General features: G+C 47.5%; 1 protein-coding gene across 3 annotated transcripts in view; it reads right to left on the minus strand.

Moving 5' to 3' along the window:
- LOC144116017 (uncharacterized) overlaps nucleotides 1–17,602 on the minus strand; it is a 142,770-nt gene extending 125,168 nt beyond the window's left edge. The window contains exons 1-4 of one of the 3 annotated variants that reach the window (XM_077650678.1): nucleotides 17,477–17,602; nucleotides 13,663–13,697; nucleotides 13,086–13,220; nucleotides 11,107–11,175 (exon numbers count right to left, since the gene is read on the minus strand). In XM_077650678.1, the coding sequence (XP_077506804.1) occupies nucleotides 11,107–11,175; nucleotides 13,086–13,220; nucleotides 13,663–13,671 (213 nt within the window). In that variant the 5' untranslated portion in view covers nucleotides 13,672–13,697; nucleotides 17,477–17,602. Of the gene's footprint in view, nucleotides 1–11,106; nucleotides 11,176–13,085; nucleotides 13,551–13,662; nucleotides 13,698–17,476 lie in introns of those variants that run through there. The other 2 variants (XM_077650676.1, XM_077650677.1) reach the window with 2 other exon arrangements.
- Between the last annotated feature and the right edge of the window lie 3,099 nt (nucleotides 17,603–20,701).

Raw genomic sequence — 20,701 nt, forward strand, 5'->3', positions numbered from 1 at the left:
CAAAAAGGCTTGAAATTAAATTGGACAGTGTAAGCATATGAAAATGAAAATGACAGGGGTAACGTTAAAAGACAGGAAGAGAGAAGACTGGGCCGGGAAACATATGCAAGCTAACACGTTAACTGCAGCAGCGATTTTCGGAGCCCTGATCTTCGAGCGCCTTGGCCCACCAGTGGATCACCCTAAAATCATATTCGATGCAGCTTGACCCTCCAGTGAGGCACTTGCGAAGCCAGCTTCTTTGAGCTGCCCACAGATGGCAATAGGGATCTTGCATGTATGTATATTACAGCTCTTTGAAGCTGCGCAAGCTGTTTCGCGGCTTCAACATGTGACTCGAGTATTTGTTGTGTTGTGTTGTGTTTGGTTTTATGGCACATAGGCAGCTAAGGCCATCATGTGCCAAGCTCAAAGTATAGAATTGGATTTCTGTAGAATGTTTAGGAATATGAAAAATCATCGATGGTGTAGATGGCCTAAAGATATTTAACTGCCCAGTAATAACAAAGAATAAACCTGGAAATAGCTAATGGTAAAAGCACCAGAGAAGGTCAGGTAGCCTCAGCGGCCATCCTTGGCTGGGCAAGGATCCTGAGGTTCCCAAACACTCAAATGAAAAAGCCTCAGCCTTCTTCTCAGGAATGAGAAAGTAGCTGAGGTGTATCATGTATTAAAGCGAAGCAGTGGTTTAAAATTTAGTTTTTCAAGTACCCCTGCTTCTTTCAAAAACCTAAAGATGGAAGATATGTTAACAATGGCATTATCACCTAAGAGCAGGGCTGGATGAAAAGGAATGCATTCATTATAAAATTGAGTAAAATACTTTTTTCTTAGTGTTTCCAGTTTCATACATGAAAATAAATTGCGATTAACCGTAAGATCATCGCCGCATTCGCAAATAGGTTTGTCTTGTTTTGTTATTTGTTAGCAAGAAGTTGTGTGTAAGGTGCATGCGGCCTATACGGAGACGGCATAAAATCACTTCCTTAAAATGTTCCTGGTGCACACGATTTAAATTCTCCTAAAACCGGCTTCACTAAGTGTAGTTTATTATTAACTTCGCCGTTCCATGCCGACTGCCATTTTTTCGTGAACATTTCGCTTATCTCATCGATGTTGAGGTTTTCTAAAACTATATCTTCTAAATTGGCTTGTGCTCTAAAAATTTCCCAGTCTGCTAAACGCAGCTTCCAACGTCGCGGTTTAGTTGGGATGATTTCTGGCGCAGATGTCAAACTTATTAATACAGGAAGGTGATCGCTGCCATATGGGTTGTCGATAACATCCCATTTAAAATTGTTAAAAACAGATGGTGAACTAAAAGACAAATCTAAACAGCTCATACTGCCCGAGGTTGGAGAGCAGTATGTGGCCTTTTCCGTGTTTAAAAGACACATATTGTTTGTGAGAATAAAATCTTCTATTGTTTTCCCCCTAGAGTCGCAGCGCTCGCTTTACCAAAAGGGGGAGTGAGCGTTAAAATCCCCAACTAACAGATATGGCTCTGGAAGTTCATCTATCAGTTCTTGTATATCAAGGACTGTTAATGTAAAATGTGGAGGAATGTATACAAAACAGATTGTTAGTGTTTTGTAGCTGACGATGCTGACTTCAACTGCCTCAAGTTTTGTTTTGAGCTTGATTTCTTGAGCAGGGACGCCGCTTTGGACGACAATCGCGACCTCCCGAGAGTCGATTTGCCTGCTCTCGATCGCGTCTAAAGCTTTTATAATGTTTCAGAATATGCACATGTTGTGGACCAAGATTGGTCTCCTGAAGACATAAAACTATGGGTAATATTGACCCTAAAATATGTGTTATGTCACTAATTCTACATAAGTCCTCTGCAATTCCACTGAATTAAAAAAGCCATGTTTGTTTTTGAGAGGAAATGAAAAGGGATTTATTTATGTGGTGGGCCCGTTATGAGGGGGCCTGTCTTTTTTTCGCTCAAGAGAGCTGTTCCGCCGCTGAAAAGCGGGCGGACTGGGAGTTATATCTATCACCTCGCCAGAGGTTCTGGAGGACAGCGCAGCCGCGGTTGTGTTAGTTTCAGGCCTCTCCCGACGGGGGAGGTCCTGCGGGATGCCGACCCATGGACTGGCGCTCCCTGCTTTGGCAATGACAGGGCAGCTTTCGCTGACCCTGCCTGGGGCGTGGATGGCCCTGCCATAGGCTCTGTGAAAGCGGCCTTGGCAGGTGGCGGAGTGCTGTGTGGTGCTTACGCCCCTGCGCAGCACATCAGCGAAGTTTTGTTTTGCTGTGAAGGAGAATGTGTTTGTAAGTGCAAAACGCCTTCTCGCTTCTTTAAATGAAATGTTTTCCTTTGTCTTTATGGTGGTTATCTCTTTTTCTTTCTTCCAGGACGGACATGCCCTGGAGTATGCAGCATGTTCTCCTTCACAGTTTGCACAGCGCAGGACTGCGTCACATACATCAGACGGTGATCATTCGAAGCACATTTTGCACAAGTTTTGAAACCACGGAAACTCTGTGAGCCATGGCGAACTTTGACAATTGAAACATCGGCGAGGGTTGGGTATGTATGGTCTTACATTGACTCAAATATCCCACGTCGATTGTGTCGGGCAGTGTGCTGGTGTTGAACATGAGGATCAAGTGTTTTGTGTCTATTTCCTTATTTTCCTTTCGGATTTTGACTCGGTGGAAATCTATGACGTCTTGGTCGGTGAGCCCTTCAACCATTTCTTTTTCGGTGATGTGAACAAAATCATTTTCAGATATTACGCCTCGGACAGTGTTAAGTAATCGATGAGAGGTCACGGAGACAGGGATTTCCCCTATGGACGTTAGGTTAGAGAGCTTAGAGTGTTGGACATTGTCACACAGTTCGAGCAATAAATCATCGCTGGCCATTTCTGAGAGCTTATAGGCAATGCCTAAGGTTTCTGTCAAGCACTTTGACACAAGGAAGGGGGATATTATTCTTGCCTGCTTATCTTGTTCTTCACTGTGGATCACGTGATATTTGGGAAAAGTTACTTTTCTTTTTTTGAAAGAAGTCGTCTACCTCGTTCCACCTTCATTTGAGAGAGCGATCTGGTTTTGAAGGTAGGGAAGCCATAAAAAAATTTAGTTTTTCGATCATGGTGCCAGCCACCCACCACGGAGTCCAACAAGGGGACGGGACAGGAACTTGAAAGCAAGTCCTGCCCACGCCAGTTGTACACATCAACTATAACCTAATATGACGCAACTCAGGGTAGTTGGTCACACAAGGTTAACCCTCGCCGCCAGGAAAAAAGGAAAAACCAAAAAGTGAATAGGAGATAGGAGAGTTGTGAGAAAGAGATAGGAAAGTGAAAGATGGAGGGGAGGATAGGAAAAGGCGACTGCCGATTTCCACCGGTCGGGTCAGTCCGAGGTGCCGTCTACAGGAAGCTGGGGCCAAAGTGGTGTGTTGCCTCCGCCGAGGGGCCTTAAAGGTCCAAATGCTCGGCATCGGCTCAACCACCAGAATCCCCTTTTCCCCGGACACGGCGATGCCACACCCGGCTAGGCGCGGGTGCTCAGGTCCATGGTGATGCACTTTTCACCATCCTCCCCCTGCGGGGATGTCCCTGCGGGTGCTCGAGAACCCGTGGTGTCGCCACTCACCAACACCTGCAAGCTGCAGACGGCCCTCTGCGGGGCTCGAGTATTTGTGGCCGCATAGCTTGCATACACAACGTGAACCACTGATGACCCATGACACAGAGAACATGTCAGTGACATCCTGGTGGAAGTCAAGAAGCGGAAATGGGCATGGGCAGGGCAAGTAAAGTAGAGCGTAGACAACCAATGGTCCCTTGGGGTAACAGAGTTTATACAAAAGGAAAGCAAATGCAGAGAGGGCTTCAAAGTGTCAGGTGGGGGGGATGAGATTACAACGTTTGCAGGGAGAAGGTGGCCGAAGCTCGCACAGAACAGAGTTAACTAAAGGTGAATGAGAGAAGTCTTTGTCCTACAATGGACATAGTTAAAGGACCTCTGAAACGGCTTCTGAGGAGAGCACATCAACTCGCGCAATCACTGCACAGGGCTGTCATGAACATTTGAGCCAAAAACAACACTTCTAAACACAGCAGAGAACCAACAAAAACGCGCAAAAGTTGGAAAGTTGGTGACCCCTTCCCGGTGACTTTTTCATGCTCATACCCTGCTCTGTCGCTCGCACCTTCGTATACAACTTGAGAGATAGCTACTGGTTAGATTCTTTAAGATGTCAGGCAGCTACCATGGTCCCGGCCAATACGCCGCATAGCTCCAGGGGGTCAGGAAGCTCTGCCCCCGGAGGTGGGGCTTGCAGAGAAGCGCTGACCTTCAGCGTGCAAAAAGTGATGAGAGGAGAGGGAAAGGCACGCAGACGCTGAAATTCAAATTTTGACTACAGATAACTCAGCTTCTACAAAGCGCATTGAAAAAAAATTCTTGCTGGACAATATTCGTGAAGCGGCGTGCTTTAACACCCCAAACATACCGCAACTTTATTAGAGCCGCCTTCAGAGGCCCTTTAAGCTGATGATAACGATGACAATGATGATTATTCCACTGTGCAACTGACGCTGCTCGCCTTTGGCATGATTTAAACTGTGTTTAGTTTAGTTTAGTTTATGGGGGTTTAACGTCCCAAAGCGACTCAGGCTATGAGAGATGGCATAGTGGAGGGCTCCGGAAATTTCGACCAACTGGGGTTCTTTAACGTGCACTGACATTGCATAATACACGGGCCTCTAGAATTTCGCCTCCATCAAAATTCAACCGCCGCAGCCGGGATCGAACCCGCATCTTTTGGGTCAGCAGCCGAGCGCCATAACCACTGAGCCACCGTAGCGGCTTTTAAATTGCGTTTTTAGAAGGTGCATTTAAATGGAGTTCACCTGCAGGACATTGACCTCTCTTTTCTGAGCAAGTCTACTTCTATCAGTGATTACCTTTCTAAATACGTAGTGAGCAATGAACAGTAAGGCAAGTGAATGTTAGCATTCTTCCGTGTTTCCAGTATGCTTAACTGAGATCATGAGACATTGCATATACAGAGTGGAAGGTGTTTCTAGTGCAATGACTGCAACCTCCTTGCTTGAGGGGACCCTGGTCTTGAAAAAAACATTTTATTAATGAAATCACAGTTAAGCAATCTTTAGGAAATGTATTTTACATGCTGACTCAAAATATGTAATTTAATTTCATGTAAAATAAGTCCTTGTGCACTTACGCGAGATGTCATGCAATTTTCTGCAGAGAGCTTTCAAGAAAGTTTGCTGCAGGGAACTTGCTGAAATGCATGTCACTGGCTTGTCTTGACATCAAGGAGGGCAATAAGGGTAAAATTACCATTCCGCCTCTCATAGAACTTGAGTTATAAGGTTTTTAAGTTGCCACTCCAGAAACAGGGATACCAACTTCCCATTTCTGAAGCGGCGACTTCAAAACCCCATAAGTCAACTTCTACAACATACAGGATGATAATTTTACCCTTACTGCACTCCTTAATGTCAAGACAAATCAAATGGCATACATTTCAGCAAGGTCCCTGCAGCAAACTTTCTTAAGACCGCTCCCAAAAAATTACATAACATATTGCACAAGTGCACAAGGATGCCTTTCACATGAAATTAAATGACATATTTAGAACCAGCACACAAAAATACATGTTCCCTGAAGATTGCACAATTATGACTTCATTATTAAAAAAAATTTTTTCAAAGACCAGGGTCCCCCCTTGAAGGGCAATTGAAGAGGTTTTAGAATTCAATGAGCTTTAACGAGCCGAATATGTGAAACATGCAGGTAAAGCGTACAAAATCCTTTAGCGCTAGCATTTGAAATGGTACTGTAATCGCCGACTAAAACGGCGTCGGCATTCAGGCTTCTCTGCAGTGCACAGCGAAAGGCAGAGGCTGCAATGATGACGTCGCAAACGGAGGCTGAATGTTTCCAGCGAAGAAGCGATTGTTCCAAGGAAGAAAACGAATGCCGTCTAAGGTGAAGCTCACAAAGCACTGTTTGGACATTTGAAGACACACGGCAGCATGTAGACGAAGGTAGAGGCAACAACGATGCCACCGCGAGTCTTCCAGCACTCCTCCAGCGTAACGAGGGGAAGCCTGAGCATCATTGCAGTTTTAATCAGTGATTACATCACCAATTTAAATGCTAGCGCAAAACTACTTTGCATGCTTTACCTGGAAGGCTTATAGATTCGTATTCTCGAATGACCTCGATTTCTCAAAAACCCATTTCATCTTCCCTTTAAGGGAAGTGCCTGCTCTTGAAAACAAAACTTTCTTCCTCTAGTCAATTATGAAATCTTCAGGGAACATAGATTTTTGCACGCTGATTCTAAATATGTAATTTAATTTCATGTAAAACAATTTCTTGCGCACTTATGTAATTTATGCAAGTATCTTGCAAAGAGCTTTGAAAAAAATTTGCTGTGGGAAACTCGCTGAAATGTGAACCATTGGGTTCTCTTGTTACCAAAGAATGCAATAAAGGTAAAATTATCATCATGGCTAACATAGAACTTGAGTTATAGGGCATTGAAGCTGCCACTTCAGGAACTAGAATGCACACTTTTCTGTACATTTCTGAAGTGACAACTTCAAAACCCTATTACTTAAGTTCTATGATAGGCAGGAGGACAATTTTACCCTTATTGCATTCCTTGGTATCAAGAGAATCCAATGACATACATATCAGCAAGTTTCCTACAGCAAATTTTTTTCAAAGCTCTTCACAAAATGCATGCATTTTTGTCTAGATGGCCTCCACATTAGTATTCAGCATGTGGCAGCATCAGCCGCACCTCCACTTACAGTACCTACTGTCTCTGTGATCGCCACTCAGGTCATGCCTTTGCCTGCCAGTCAGTCTAACGCTCTCTCCCCCGCCACCGTCCGCCAACAGTAAACACAAGTTGTGCAGTTCAAATAAGTCAAAGCTCGAAATTATCAGGCAACTCTTCTGCTGTAACTGCCAGACAATGGCACACTTTTCTGATAGCATGGCGACAGCCTGAACCACACACACAAACTGCCAAAGGTTTCACGTAACAGTCTGATTAATAGCTTGCTGAAACCAAAGTCCAAGTGTTGTTACCTCTCCAAAAGTATTTATTGACTCAGGGACGGTAGACACGCGCCACTTCGCACAACACAACAAAAAGTGCAAAGTCAAATTCCTCACCAGTGTCGAAATTTACAAGCTTCATGACTGCCATGAGATACGCCACTTCGATCAAATGCACAGCATTCAGTACAACTAGCACAATCCCTGCACATGTCAAAGCACGTTACAAACAATAACACATGGCCGCAGCAGATGAACCTTTCTGTTTTTGCTCGATATGGCCGCTGCACCAGCTGCACCGAGAGTGCTACTGTCAAGTTACACTCACATTACAAGAAATGGTGCTACACTGCCACGGCACTTTTGTGAACTAGTGCAGAAAGTGCAGCCAAATTGAGGAGACCATTGATTGCCAGCATCGATAAACACGTTAACTTGATGTCTCAAGACAAATTCACAATTTCATGACAAGTGCAACTTTTCTGCATACTACCCCACAAATACCTTGAGGAACACATGCATAGATTTAGTCTTCACTAGATCATGCAGTCTACTGGACATTTAGCACATGAGAAAGCATTTATAAAATCACAAAACAATAATCATCACGCTCTAACAAATGTGTTATGTTGTGTTGGGTTTTATGGCACATAGGCGGCTAAGGCCATCATGCGCCAAACGTAAGGTATAAAAAATTGTCTTGCGCCGGATTTTATATGACAGAAATGAAGCGGTGGTGTAAAGGACCTAAAATGTTAGTTCACACCATCTAGTGAAGGTAAAAGGCATAATTTTTTGAAATGGCCAATGGTAAAAGATTTAAAAAAGGTCAGGTAACCTCAGCGGCCATCCTTTGCAGAGGAAGGATGTCGAGGCCCCCCACCATTGAAATACACACCTCAGCATTCTTCTCAGGAATGAGAAGTGGCTGCGGGTGTATCACATAAAAGTAAGGCATTCAAAGTTCATTAAGACAACCAACCTCTCGTAAAAAGTTAAAAACATAAGAAATGTCAACAATTGCATTATCATTCAAGAATAGTGCTGGGTGAAATGCAATGCATTGATTATAAAATTGACTAAAATACTTCTTTCTTAGCTTTTCTAGGTTTGAACATGTAAATAAGATATGGTTTAGTGTGAACTCGTCGCCGCATCTTCCACAAACGGGTTTGGCTTCTTTTGTAAGTAAGCAGTTGTGTGTCAAGTGTGTGTGTCCTATGCGAAGGCGACATAAGATTACTTCAGTGAAGCGTTTCTGGTGTCTGCATGACTTCCACTCCCCCAAGGTGGGCTTTATGAAGTGTAGTTTGTTTTTCAGTTCACTATCCCACTCTTCCTGCCATTTGTTCTTTAATTTGTTATGTATGAAATTCACGCAGCTCTAACAAATGAGTGAAGTATGCGCAGTCTTGGTGCAGTACCTTCATTGGACCTGGGCCAGTCAATACTAAGAAAGCAAACAAAATATTACCGGACAATAACCCAAGATGACGAGCACTTCAACATCAGCTGTACAATTTTACCAGGGCTGCACTTTTATCATTTACCATGGTAGGCAGCGGTAAAGCATACCGCTGCAAAATCTGGATCAGCCTTGATAGCATGGCAATTTTTGTCACTAGTCATTGAAAAGCTGATTCAAACATAGCTCGAACTACTTCACGAAATTAAATGAGAGAACACAACAGCTGGTATTTTCTTTGCACAGGAGGCAGTCACTCCTCACAGTACACCCAGAACTTGCCAGCACAGTACGTGGAATTTAACATCCCGAAGCTGCACCAGAGCCATGAGGAGCGTCGTAGTGGAGGGCTCTAGATTATTTTCCATCACCTGTGGTTTTTTAACATGCATGAGTGCTGTGCAACACACGGGCACAGTTGCATTTTGCACCCATCAAAATGCAGCTACCATGGCCGGGATGTAATCTCACGACTTCATGACTATGGGCTCAGCAGACAAGCACTACAGCCAACGAGCTACGATACTGGGTCGCCTCAAACAAACTCATAGCTGCCAATCTGTGGCTTCCAATCACGACAAGAAATAAGCTGCTGGCAAAGCATGCTATAGTCTAATACTACTAAAGAAAGAAGCAGCTTTTCCCCATCAAGGGACCCCCTTCCATCCAATGGTGTTCGCTGATTCTCGTGAGCCTGCTACCGTGAAAATGCAGGGAGTGGCAGTTAAAAGGTGTACTCCTCTCACTCCATAGTCCCCTCCCTGCATTCTCGCGCTGCTACCTGCATTGAAACACTAGCAGCTTCATGACAATCGGCCGACGCCATTGGCTGGAAGGGGAGTCCTTTGGCAGAGAAAAGCAGTTTCATTCTTGAGTGGTATCCGACTATAGGCTCCGTACAGTGGCCGAAGTGCGCTGTGGAGCTGCACCGCTGTGGCAGGTACGACAATACTGGGAAAGCGAACGCGCTGGCCGTGCTACCTACTCTGAAGACGTCGTCGTGTTTTGTATACGACCGCCGGTCGTGTTCTTGTGTAGCATCATGCGCTGCACTTTTCAATGTCACTAGTGGCTTTTTCTGGTTTTATGCCCATTAAAGGCTAGTAGCAATACATCATTCCCGCCGCTCTGAACGGCTTAATTCAGTTGTGTTATATCATCTTATGGAAATTCACTCTTTGGCATCAGTAGAACGTAGGACTCCAGTGAGTAGTGCTAACCATGGTTGTTATGGGACAATTATGGCGTATTAAGCACGTCAGATACCTTGCATCTCTTGAAGGCCTCTTGGTTGCATAGACTCGGCTAACTAGAGTAATTTGCATGCGTTTCAACTGCAGTTTTTTGTATAGGTTTGCGAAGTGTTTAGTGTAGATGCTTGTTGACTAATTAAGCACAAATTTGCAGCCATCACTCTGAATATAATATAAGATAAAATAAATTGACAACAGCTAAATTGCACTATGGCAAGGTATACGCATACCACAGAACACAGGCAAACACAAAAGTTTATGGGACATGGAGATCGTAAAGAAAGACTGATTCTTTGGCACTCGATCTAAGCATGCAGGCACATACTGGAGCACGTTCTTTGCATTTCCCTGCACGACGTGCACAGTGTAGCCCTCAATGCCTGGCCGCTCCTCCAGCAGCCGAGGAAATCCAGCTTTTTCATGATTTCAATGTCCAGAAAAATTTTGTGGACATTAGTACGTGCTACTGGCTGCAAAGCTTACGGGATGAGAATTCACGAATAAAAAAAAAAGTTGTAGAGCTACCTCTCAACCAAGCCACTTTACCAGTGGAAGTACATATAGCATCATAGATTCATTCATTTCAGGCTTGCGTGACAATGCCGAAATAATTCCCACCCCCCTCACATTCCCTTAACTTCTTATTCCAACAGTATGTACTTGTTTCAGATGATCACAAACGTCAAAAAACTAAAGCGCGGCGAGAAGCCGCACAAACGCCAAACGTGCGGTAAGATGCAATTAGAAAGTAGATCTAGCGCTATCAAAATTCTAAATGCACGCCGCAGGAGCTGTAACGTGTACGTAATTTGAAAATGTAGCTTTAAATGCACGCCACTACAACTGACGTTGAACGTGACAGAGGATTTTGACTCTCCGGACTGCTACAATCCTCTTCTCAGTCGTGCAGCCTACCCAAAAACTTGCACATTTTGAAGCCAAGCTTCCTACCTGGCTGTGATAATTCTGGACACAGCACAACCGGCAGTTGTGTATTTTGCTTCCAGGAATTTCTTAGGTCATTTCCGCTAGTACTCGCCATCGTTGCATTGCCGTGAGAGCATCTGAAAGCGTGCTACAGCACGCTGCACTTCCGCTCCCCCCCCACCCCACAGCTTCGTGAAAGCTGTGATAGGTGGCGCTGAACGAGCCCAAACTTGACTGTACGGAACCTACAGCAAGCCTTGTTTCAGAAAGAAACTTGCTCAGGGGCACACTATGTCAAGACGTTTGTATGCAGCGACAAAAACTGTATGGTGAGGTGAAACCACAAAGTGGTTAATGTGCAAATGATACAAAGGCACAGCTGCCACCTACCAGTGCTTGGTCCCCAGATGAGGTGCTCAATGAAGGCACATCCTCGGCAGGACATGACGCCACTCTGGGCTGCATGAGAACATTGTATAGCAGCAACACTGCAGTTGGTGAGAGTGCCTTTCTGGTACTGCTGCATTCAGATTACCCAGTTGCTAGCAGCCAGAAGTGGTTGCTGTAACCCTTTTACGCTCATGGTCACGATTTCACGACAAGCCAAATGTACAGAGTCTACTCATTTACACACAGAGCTTGTGTACAACTTCTTGTGCCAGAATGTTCCTGGTAGTCAGCACTTTTTGATGAAAATGTATGGTGCCAACAATGAAATCAGACAACAAGACAACAATGAAATCACTCTTCCGCCTGGTTTTCAATAACGAGTGTGACTGCTGACATTATAAGCCCATTGACTCGGGTTATTCGAAGAATGCCAGGAGGGCACTTGTCAGCATGACCTTGAAATCGCAGCTTAGGAGATCATGCTCACACCAAATGGAAATGAGTTACACGCATAAAATGACAAGATCACAGGACCGCTGCTAACCCCAGGAAATTCTGATATTGGCAAGTGACACTTCGCAGCATGAAATACAAGAAAGCTGAAACAACGAAAGAAGCCTACACCAGCGAGAACACTGCGGTCGTGCCTTACATTCATGACTAACCTACAATGGATTTCAGACCGCACCGAGAAAGAGTGAAATTATCAAGCTCAACTCCAGAAAAGATTACCAAACATGTTTACAAGTGAACAATAAGTAGATACAGATCAGCTGTGCAAAGAATCACAAGATGAGATATGCAGCCTGCAGGCATGTCATCTATACTAATCGATTAACACGAGGCAAATCTCATATAGACGGTTCGCATATGACATCACGGGGGCCATGATAGGGAACCATATACTTTCCTCCATGCATGCTGGAGCTGGTGGTGATAACTGTATTAAAGAAATGTGCACCTTCTCACAACTTTCCTGGTTCGCCAGCACGGCGTGTGCTGCAACGACAGTGCAAGGTACGTATGGACAAACTGGCAAGAGGTATCAGAGAAAGAGCCAGGGAATATGTAACCCCATCATAGACAACAGCCACATCAGGCTGCTTGGCTTTCCACTGTCACCAATAAATGTGTTCTGCCCGCTTGGACATCCTCGAGAAGAAAGAAGACAGCCTTTCAGAAAGGTTTGTCTTGTCAGGAGACCAGACAGATTATTTGAGACAGTTGTCATCCACAAAAAGAAGGAGATACTTGCATCAATCAACCCAGCACCTCTTCCCTGCTCAGCAAGAGAAAAGCTGTTCCTCAGCTAAGCTTGTCTTGGCCATGAGCGTGTGTAAAGATTATGTTCACCAGGGTAGCCAGAACACTGTAGACGCACTTACACTTCAAGTTTTATCTTGTGCTTTTATTCTTTTATTGAACTATTGCCTGACCATGTCTATTGTTCACACTTGCTCACTGTCGCCCATTACTTCCACCATTCCAAGAGTGCTGTTCGTTGGCCTCGCCTATCTTCATTTAAGCTGAAAATCAGCAACGTGTCATGTCCTACCCTCTGTGCCATCCATGTGAAATGTTTCAGGCTGGCCTCTCCATGTGGAAACCCATACTACGTGCCTAGCAACTGAGCTGGCTTGTTCAAAAGCCGTAAAGCATTCTGTGGTTTTCACGCCTCCCTCCGAGTTTGGCCCACCGCTTCTGGAGTTGCCAAATTGCGCGAGAAGGCCCCGTCCGCTCGCGGCCGATTTCACTCGCAGCCGACTCCAGGCTGAACCTCATGCGATTACTGCCGAATAAAAGCTGACGACAGGAGCTGTGCACCCTAACGCAATCCATACTGCTAATTAGCAGTTGTGCAGGTTGACCACTCTTAATTGTGAGCAAGTGCCCCACAGACTGTGACCGTGCATGATCTAGCGTCTTGGCAAAAATTACACGAAAAGGGGCACGAGTTTGACCCGCGTGCAAAGACTCACGCCTGCTCTGGTTGGTCGCCTGCTGGTCTCGCGTGGTAGTACATCCTCCTCCGTCGTCCGTGCGGGCCATGGTATTCCCGGCTTCACTTTGACACCAGGCTCATTTTCTCCGGCCTCTGGCGCACTCATCGCGGCCTTCCTCGGCGCGTTGACGGCAGCATGCGCGTGGCAAGCAGCGAAATGGAACAAAAGCACGTGAGGAGGATCGAGGTAGAGGACTCAGCGCAAACAAGTAGTCACGGAAACACGAAAATAAACAGGCCGCCACAGCATACAGCACCAAAGAGGATTCAAAAATCTCCCGCAGATCTGAGGAGGCTTCTGGGATGGGCCACGGTTTTTCGTTTTCCCCGGTCGATTTCCCCTGCCTTTTCCCTCCTCACGTAGTCGCGACGTCACATGCGACGTCACACGGGGTGCGATTTTAGAAAGACTCTGTGCGCACGACGTCGTGATCTTGAACCGAGAAAGGTATGCGCACGACGCGACCTTAGCGCCCTCAGCGGTGGTGCCCCGAAACGACAGAAAAATCATTTACCGGCACTTAAGAGGAAAATAACGATGCCTTCATGCCTACCTGGTACATTCATGCAGCACCCACAGAACGAAATACCAGGGGCGCGATTACGGATCAGTCTCAAAAAACTGTCTCAATATTGAGACAGTGACGTCAAAATGACGACACCGAGAAATGCCGACCGCCGAATCGGCCAATGCGGAGCAAGGAGGCGGTGGGCTCCGCCCCGAAACCACTAATCGCACGACAAGGGACCGTAGACTAATGTTTTGCAGTTAAAACGCAGTGAATAAAAACGAGTAATGTTTTATTTTGCTAAGTAACTGTATTTCAAACCCAATAGCACCAAGCAAAAAAAGCAGTGTTTTCATTTTTGCAATTAAGTTTGCTGTTCAGTCACTTTTTTTGCCGCGAAGGTGTGCTGTCAGCGGTATAGCGTGAACATGTTAGTCTGAAAATGAACAAAAACGCAATGAAGAATACAAGCAACGTTTTATTTTGGTAGTAAACTGTGTTGCAATCTCCAGAACACGAGGGAAAATTAGAAGCATTCTCAGTTTTGCAATGAAATTTGCTGCAGGTTAACTTCTTTTGCCATGAGGGCGCGCTGGCAGTGGTATCGCGTGAACATGGCGGCGTGCAAGAAAACAGCTGATTCCACGGCTAGTTCCCGATTTTTCGCGTGTCGTCTAAAATCAAGGCACTTCGCGGATGTCTGAGGTGTGCAGAAAAATCTGATTGAAGGCAGTGAATGCTACGGGCCTGCTGAGATCAACTTACAAGCAGCGCTCGGCTCGAAAATCGACGAAGACAACTTTAGTCTGTGTTCTCGGTCGGCGCCTATCGATCGCCGAGTGACGTGTGGTTCTGTTTATTTTGTTTAGAAAATACCAGAAAACCATGAATCATCACATAGAAGCAACTGCCGACAGACAGGTGCAGCTGCTGATAGCTTGCAATCTCGGTGCGGGAAATGAGAGCCGACACGGCCTGCCTCTGTGGCGGCCCTGCGGCCGAGGCAAGGCTGGCGTTGCATATGTCTCCTCGCCCACCGTCGCCTCTCCTCCTCTCCACTCCTCTCCTTCGTTTCACTCACCCCTTGGCCAGACAGCACCTCTCCTCCTCTACATCGTTTCGGGGGGACAGCGGCGCTTCCTACCCTTCCGTCCTCCTCTCCACCACCCATCCCCTCGGGACCCGCCATACCCCATCGTATCTCCAGCTGCATGCTAGTTCGGCTGCCGCTTTCAGGGTGAAGAAACCGCTACCGGCGGGGACATGTTGGGTCTCACCCTCCCGTTCAGTTGCATTGAACCTGATCGCAAAGGCGTTTCGCAATAAGGCAGCCGTGTTATTTATGCGCTCTTGTGGGTAAGCGCGTATGTGAAGCTCTCGTCGCAGCTTTTTGTTGAGCTCATTTGTTCAGTCACGATATTGATTTTTCGCTCTTTCTCTCTTGTGGTGCGATGTTGTTGCATCCAGATGTTGATGTGGAGTGGTAGAGGGCGGGTCTCGTGAGTGACCCGGGGGACGTACATAGCGACCGGTGAGTTTGAGACAGGCGTGCAGGTCTTCTGATGTTGGCACTTGGACAGCCTTTCTTCAAAAAGTTATTTATTACTGTAAATACAAAACTGATTTACATATGCCGAAATGTTTCGGCCTCTTCGCTTTAACAAACAAACAAAAAAACTAAACTCCAAACTCTCGCGACTCCGGGCCACCGTCGGCCACTACACAGCCAACTCGCCCGGCCGCCGCTCAAGCAACTCGTTTCTCCAACTCCGTGACCCCGGGACCACCACCGGCCGCACACGACCGATCTGTCCGGCTACCACCAACCAACTTCCCCGCACACACTAACTAGGCCAAGTCTGCCGACTTGGTCTGCGAAAACCATGTCGCCGTGATGTCTGGCTCTATGTCACACTGCGCCGACTAAAACAGTCGGCCGACTGTCGGCGCCAGGTCTCCCGCAAGACCAAATAAATTTCACCATAGTAAAACAAACTCATTAACAATCGTGATTATGAACCTAGATTGAGTGCAGCCCAGTACTGAGCGGCACTTAATGCTGGGTCAGAAAGGACGACGCCGCTCTGAGAGCCTGTCCCCTTTGTCGGCGCGTTCCCCTGCTCCCCTTCGGCGGCCCTCCTCACTCTTTACCACGACGTACGCAAAACCTGGAAGTGTTCCCACCGGAGTCACTTTAGGCTGTTTCGTGTTGGTCGGCTTTCTTTCGCGAGCGCGTGTCCTTCCGAAGAATTCGTGAAAGACACCAACAAGCCCAGTTGCAAGTACTTCTTCCGAAGGATGTCTGCCATCCGCAAGGACCCGAAGTTCGCCGACATGGGCCGTATCACAGAGCCTGTCTGGCGTTGCATATGACGGTGGCCCGGAGTCGCGAGAGTTTGGAGTTAAGTTTTTTTGTTTGTTTGTTAAAGCGAAGAGGCCGAAACATTTCGGCATATGTAAATCAGTTTTGTATTTACAGTAATAAATAACTTTTTGAAGAAAGGCTGTCCAAGTGCCAACATCAGAAGACCTGCACGCCTGTCTCAAACTCACCGGTCGCTATGTACGTCCCCCGGGTCACTCACGAGACCCGCCCTCTACCACTCCACATCAACATCTGGATGCAACAACATCGCACCACAAGAGAGAAAGAGCGAAAAATCAATATCGTGACTGAACAAATGAGCTCAACAAAAAGCTGCGACGAGAGCTTCACATACGCGCTTACCCACAAGAGCGCATAAATAACACGGCTGCCTTATTGCGAAACGCCTTTGCGATCAGGTTCAATGCAACTGAACGGGAGGGTGAGACCCAACATGTCCCCGCCGGTAGCGGTTTCTTCACCCTGAAAGCGGCAGCCGAACTAGCATGCAGCTGGAGATACGATGGGGTATGGCGGGTCCCGAGGGGATGGGTGGTGGAGAGGAGGACGGAAGGGTAGGAAGCGCCGCTGTCCCCCCGAAACGATGTAGAGGAGGAGAGGTGCTGTCTGGCCAAGGGGTGAGTGAAACGAAGGAGAGGAGTGGAGAGGAGGAGAGGCGACGGTGGGCGAGGAGACATATGCAACGCCAGCCTTGCCTCGGCCCTTGAACTCATGCGGTCAAAAACAGTGGCCGAGGTATACTCACTATTACGTCCGCAGCGTAGAACCGCTTGCGGCTCGTTCGCAGCACTGCCCCCAGACTCCTTGATAGTGATGAGTGCCCAATCGACACACCCGACGACGCCGGAGATGCTGCCGCGGCGAACGTTTAGGCAAAGGACGCCCTCCTTCGCCGCCGCCTTCCCCTCGGGTCTCCTCGGAAAGCGAACACCCCCCTTCTGTTACCCAACGTTGGCATTGGTCTCCGCTGCCCGCCGCAAAGGCTTGTTCACAGTCGGTTGGGCTGCGCCGACGTTTTCTTCATTTCCAACGGCGCCTTGAAACCCACCGGAGGCGAAGAAGCGCAGCGCGCACAGCACTGCCGCTCCACTGACAGCGCACTCACCCGCGCACCTCCCAGTTCAACGGCGAGTTCGTCGCACAGACACTGCGCAGTCTCCTCGAAATAACTCTCCCGCGCGTCAAAGTCGTCTTCATGCACCCTCCGACACCGTTGCTCGCGCGGTCACCCGCGTATACGACGATGTAAACAGCCGCCATTTTCTGTCTCAAACGTGTTGATACTACTTTTTCCAGTCTCAAAAAATCGTCTCAATCTGCTCGCATAATTAGATGGCCAACGTCACCACTTCTGCGCCATTTACGACGTCAGTCAGTGACGAAAAAAATCAAAATGGCCGCCGACCAATAGGAGAGAGCCAAATGATATACTTTTTGAGACAATTTCGATTGAGACTGATCCGTAATCGCGCCCCAGGCGTTCGTCGCAGCAGCACCGCGTCTAGTTGTTGTTGTTGTTGTCTGAAAAGATGATGGCACATACCCACAGTGGGGGATATAGTGAACTAGAATACTTTCTAGTGGCGCGACCGGTGGCTGCTGGGGCCAGCTCGGCTGAAGCGAGTTGACACTGACGGCCGCCAGGGGCGCTGCTGCGCCTTTTCCTGAATCAAGATAAACAATCAGGGGGAAATTTTTACTCAGAAAAACAATTGGAAGTAGCAGCCAAACAAATCGAGAAAGTAATTTTTGAGGATAGTGAAACAGAATGGACTTATACCAGATTAACTCGATTACTGGAGCTAGAGCTAGCTAAGGTGGGAGTAAAGCTAAAAGGGAAAAGATGCAAACCCAAGATAAGGTGTCTAGATTGGAAAGGTGTGAAAAGCGACCGGGGAAACATGGCCCCGCAGCGCGCCGATGCCGTGCGGCGGCGCGAACGGCATAGGCGCGGTAAGGAGCGCAACCAAAATGAGCGCATCGCGTAGGCTAACTTTTGCCACTGGAGCGAAAATGAGCCCGTTTTGCTTATCGTGCGTTTTCCACTAGTGTCAAGGAATAGATCTTTATCATAAACTAGTGTTTCACCAACTCGCATCATTATTCTCATGAAATGTGCTGCTTCATAAGCCGAATTTGCATTGCATAGCTGGACTGAAGCACGTTTTGTGCGTGCACATTTCGAGACGCTGCGCAGGATGTGAGGGACGCTGTTAATGCCGAAGCGGAAGGTTTCGGAATAATTTAAATAATAATAATAATAATAATAATAATAATAATCGGTTTTTGGGGAAAGGAAAAGGCGCGCGGTATCTGTCTCATATATCGTTGGACACCTGAACCGCGCCGTAAGGGAAGGGATTCCTATTCCGCCTCAAGAGGCGGCAAAGCAAGACATACGTTCCGCTGAATTTCGTTCACAAATCACTATCATAATAAACACTATAGCTGCTGAACAACACGGAGCGATGCACCAACAGCTCATAGAAGTCCAGGCACAGCTGATACAGTCCATGACGGACAGGATAGAAGCTATGATCAACACACGCTTGGAAAAACATTAAGCCGGCATCAGTAAGCTTTTCGAACTTGTACCTCATGAGGAATTGCCTCGCAAACTGCGCGCAGTTCAACACGCTGCCTGTCCTGATCCAGTATCTCCAGACCAGCAACATGGCACATAAAAATAGCACGCAAAAAAGATGGCGGCGACGCCAGTCCCCTAATTCCCCCCCATGTCACCTCTCTGCAAGTGACGGAAACAAATCGCATTCATATCCGCAGTTATCGCACGGCAGTCCTTACGCCACGTACGGCAATCTTGACACTCGCATCCATGCCGGTGCTAGACCGCACACCGACAAACACGCCAGAAAGCACGGACACTCAGTATAGCGCGATAGAGCTCAGCTCACCCGAGCACACATATGGCCTCACTATTCTTAACATATACAGCAATCCCAAAGATAAAGGCAGAGTTATTCCGGGCATCCTGGGCTCCTTTCGTTCCTCAAAGCTCCTTGTGGTGGGTGATTTTAATGCACGCCACACACACTGGGGATACACCTCGGGTACCCACGAAGGTAACGTCATTTCTACCGCAATGGCTGATTACAACCTTGGCCTGATCACAAACCCCACCGCACCCACTCGCATTGGCAAGAGTATCACCCGCGACACCACACCCGATCTCACATGGGCCACACCGAACATAATCGTTAAATCTCACATGGTGCTCCAAGAAAGCCTTGGTAGTGACCACTTTCCAGTCTCCACTACTATTGCTTACGATGCCAAGATTTTCAGCCCTCGTTCACAGCTCCTCACTGACTGGGATAAATTGCGCTCATACTTGGCAGCTGATTCTACCGAACCCCGTGCTGTCACCGACTGGACAGACCGTCTGGTGGAGGCTATCCAGGCGAACAGCAAACGCATTAAAAACACCCCTGCGGCACCGCAGGTTGATCCGCATCTGGCTCATCTATGGGAGGCCCGACAGGGACTTCCCAAGCGCTGGCGTCACCAGCGACACAATCGTAAATTGAGACTCAGCATAGCCGCTCTCACTCGTGAGGCAGAAGAATACGCGAACAACCTAGCCCGCGCGAACTGGGCAACCTTTTGTAACGACCTCAAGGGTACATTAAGCACTAAACGCACGTGGTCACCCCTACACGCTCTCTTATATCCAGAAACCACCAAATCTGAGACACAAGCAAGCACACAACGTCTATACAACTAGATCTTCAAAAGGACACAGGCGTAATTGCCCAACTACGGAACACTTATATACCGCCATCCCTTCAGTCAGCACATCCACCCAATCTACCTCCACTTAACCCGGAACTTGATGCCGACATTACCTTAACCGAAGTCCGCCGAGCACTCTTTAGTATTCACCGCTCTACGGCGCCGGGGCCGTATGGCATAACGTACAAGGCACTACTCAATCTGGACGGTCTCGCTTCAGGAACTCACGGAGATATTTAATAACAACTAGCACGCTGAGACGCTCCCGTAAGCCTGGACTCATGCCAGCATGCGATTTATACCCAAACCGGGCAAACCCTTCACCCTTCAAAATTTGCGCCCCATCTCCTTAATGAGCTGTGTCGGCAAGCTCTTCGAGCATGTCATTCTCAATCGCCTGCAACCGTTCCTAGAAACAACATGCTTTCTCTCCAACGTTCAATTTGGCTTCCGTCCAAACATCTCGGCGCAAGACGTACTTCTCGCCCTTAAAGAGTCTCTCTTTTACACTAAGCGCCGTACAGCCGCTACGCGAGCAGTACTGGCCCTGGATATTCATAAGGCATTCGATACACTAAGCCATGGCCATATCCTGACAACATTAGCCACCACCGGCTGTGGCACCCGCATATGGCATTATCTTCGGGCTTTCCTTCAGGGACGCACGGCAAAACTCTATCTTGGGGATGTCGCCTCCCAGCCATTCCCCCTGCCTAACCGGGGAACACCACAACGGGCGGTCCTATCACATTTACTGTTTAACTTTGCCCTAGCGCCACTGGCAAAGGCCCTTGCTGCTATCCCAGGGCTCCACACAGCCATATACGCCGATGATATAACCCTCTGGACAACGGGAGGATCTATTGGAACAGCCCAGGATATCCTCCAATCTGCCATAGACATCACCACCACCCAATTATCCAACACAGGCCTCCGTTGCTCTCC

The sequence above is a fragment of the Amblyomma americanum genome, chromosome 1 (genome assembly GCF_052857255.1).
Source record: "Amblyomma americanum isolate KBUSLIRL-KWMA chromosome 1, ASM5285725v1, whole genome shotgun sequence".
NCBI classification, from domain to species: Eukaryota; Metazoa; Arthropoda; class Arachnida; order Ixodida; family Ixodidae; genus Amblyomma; species Amblyomma americanum.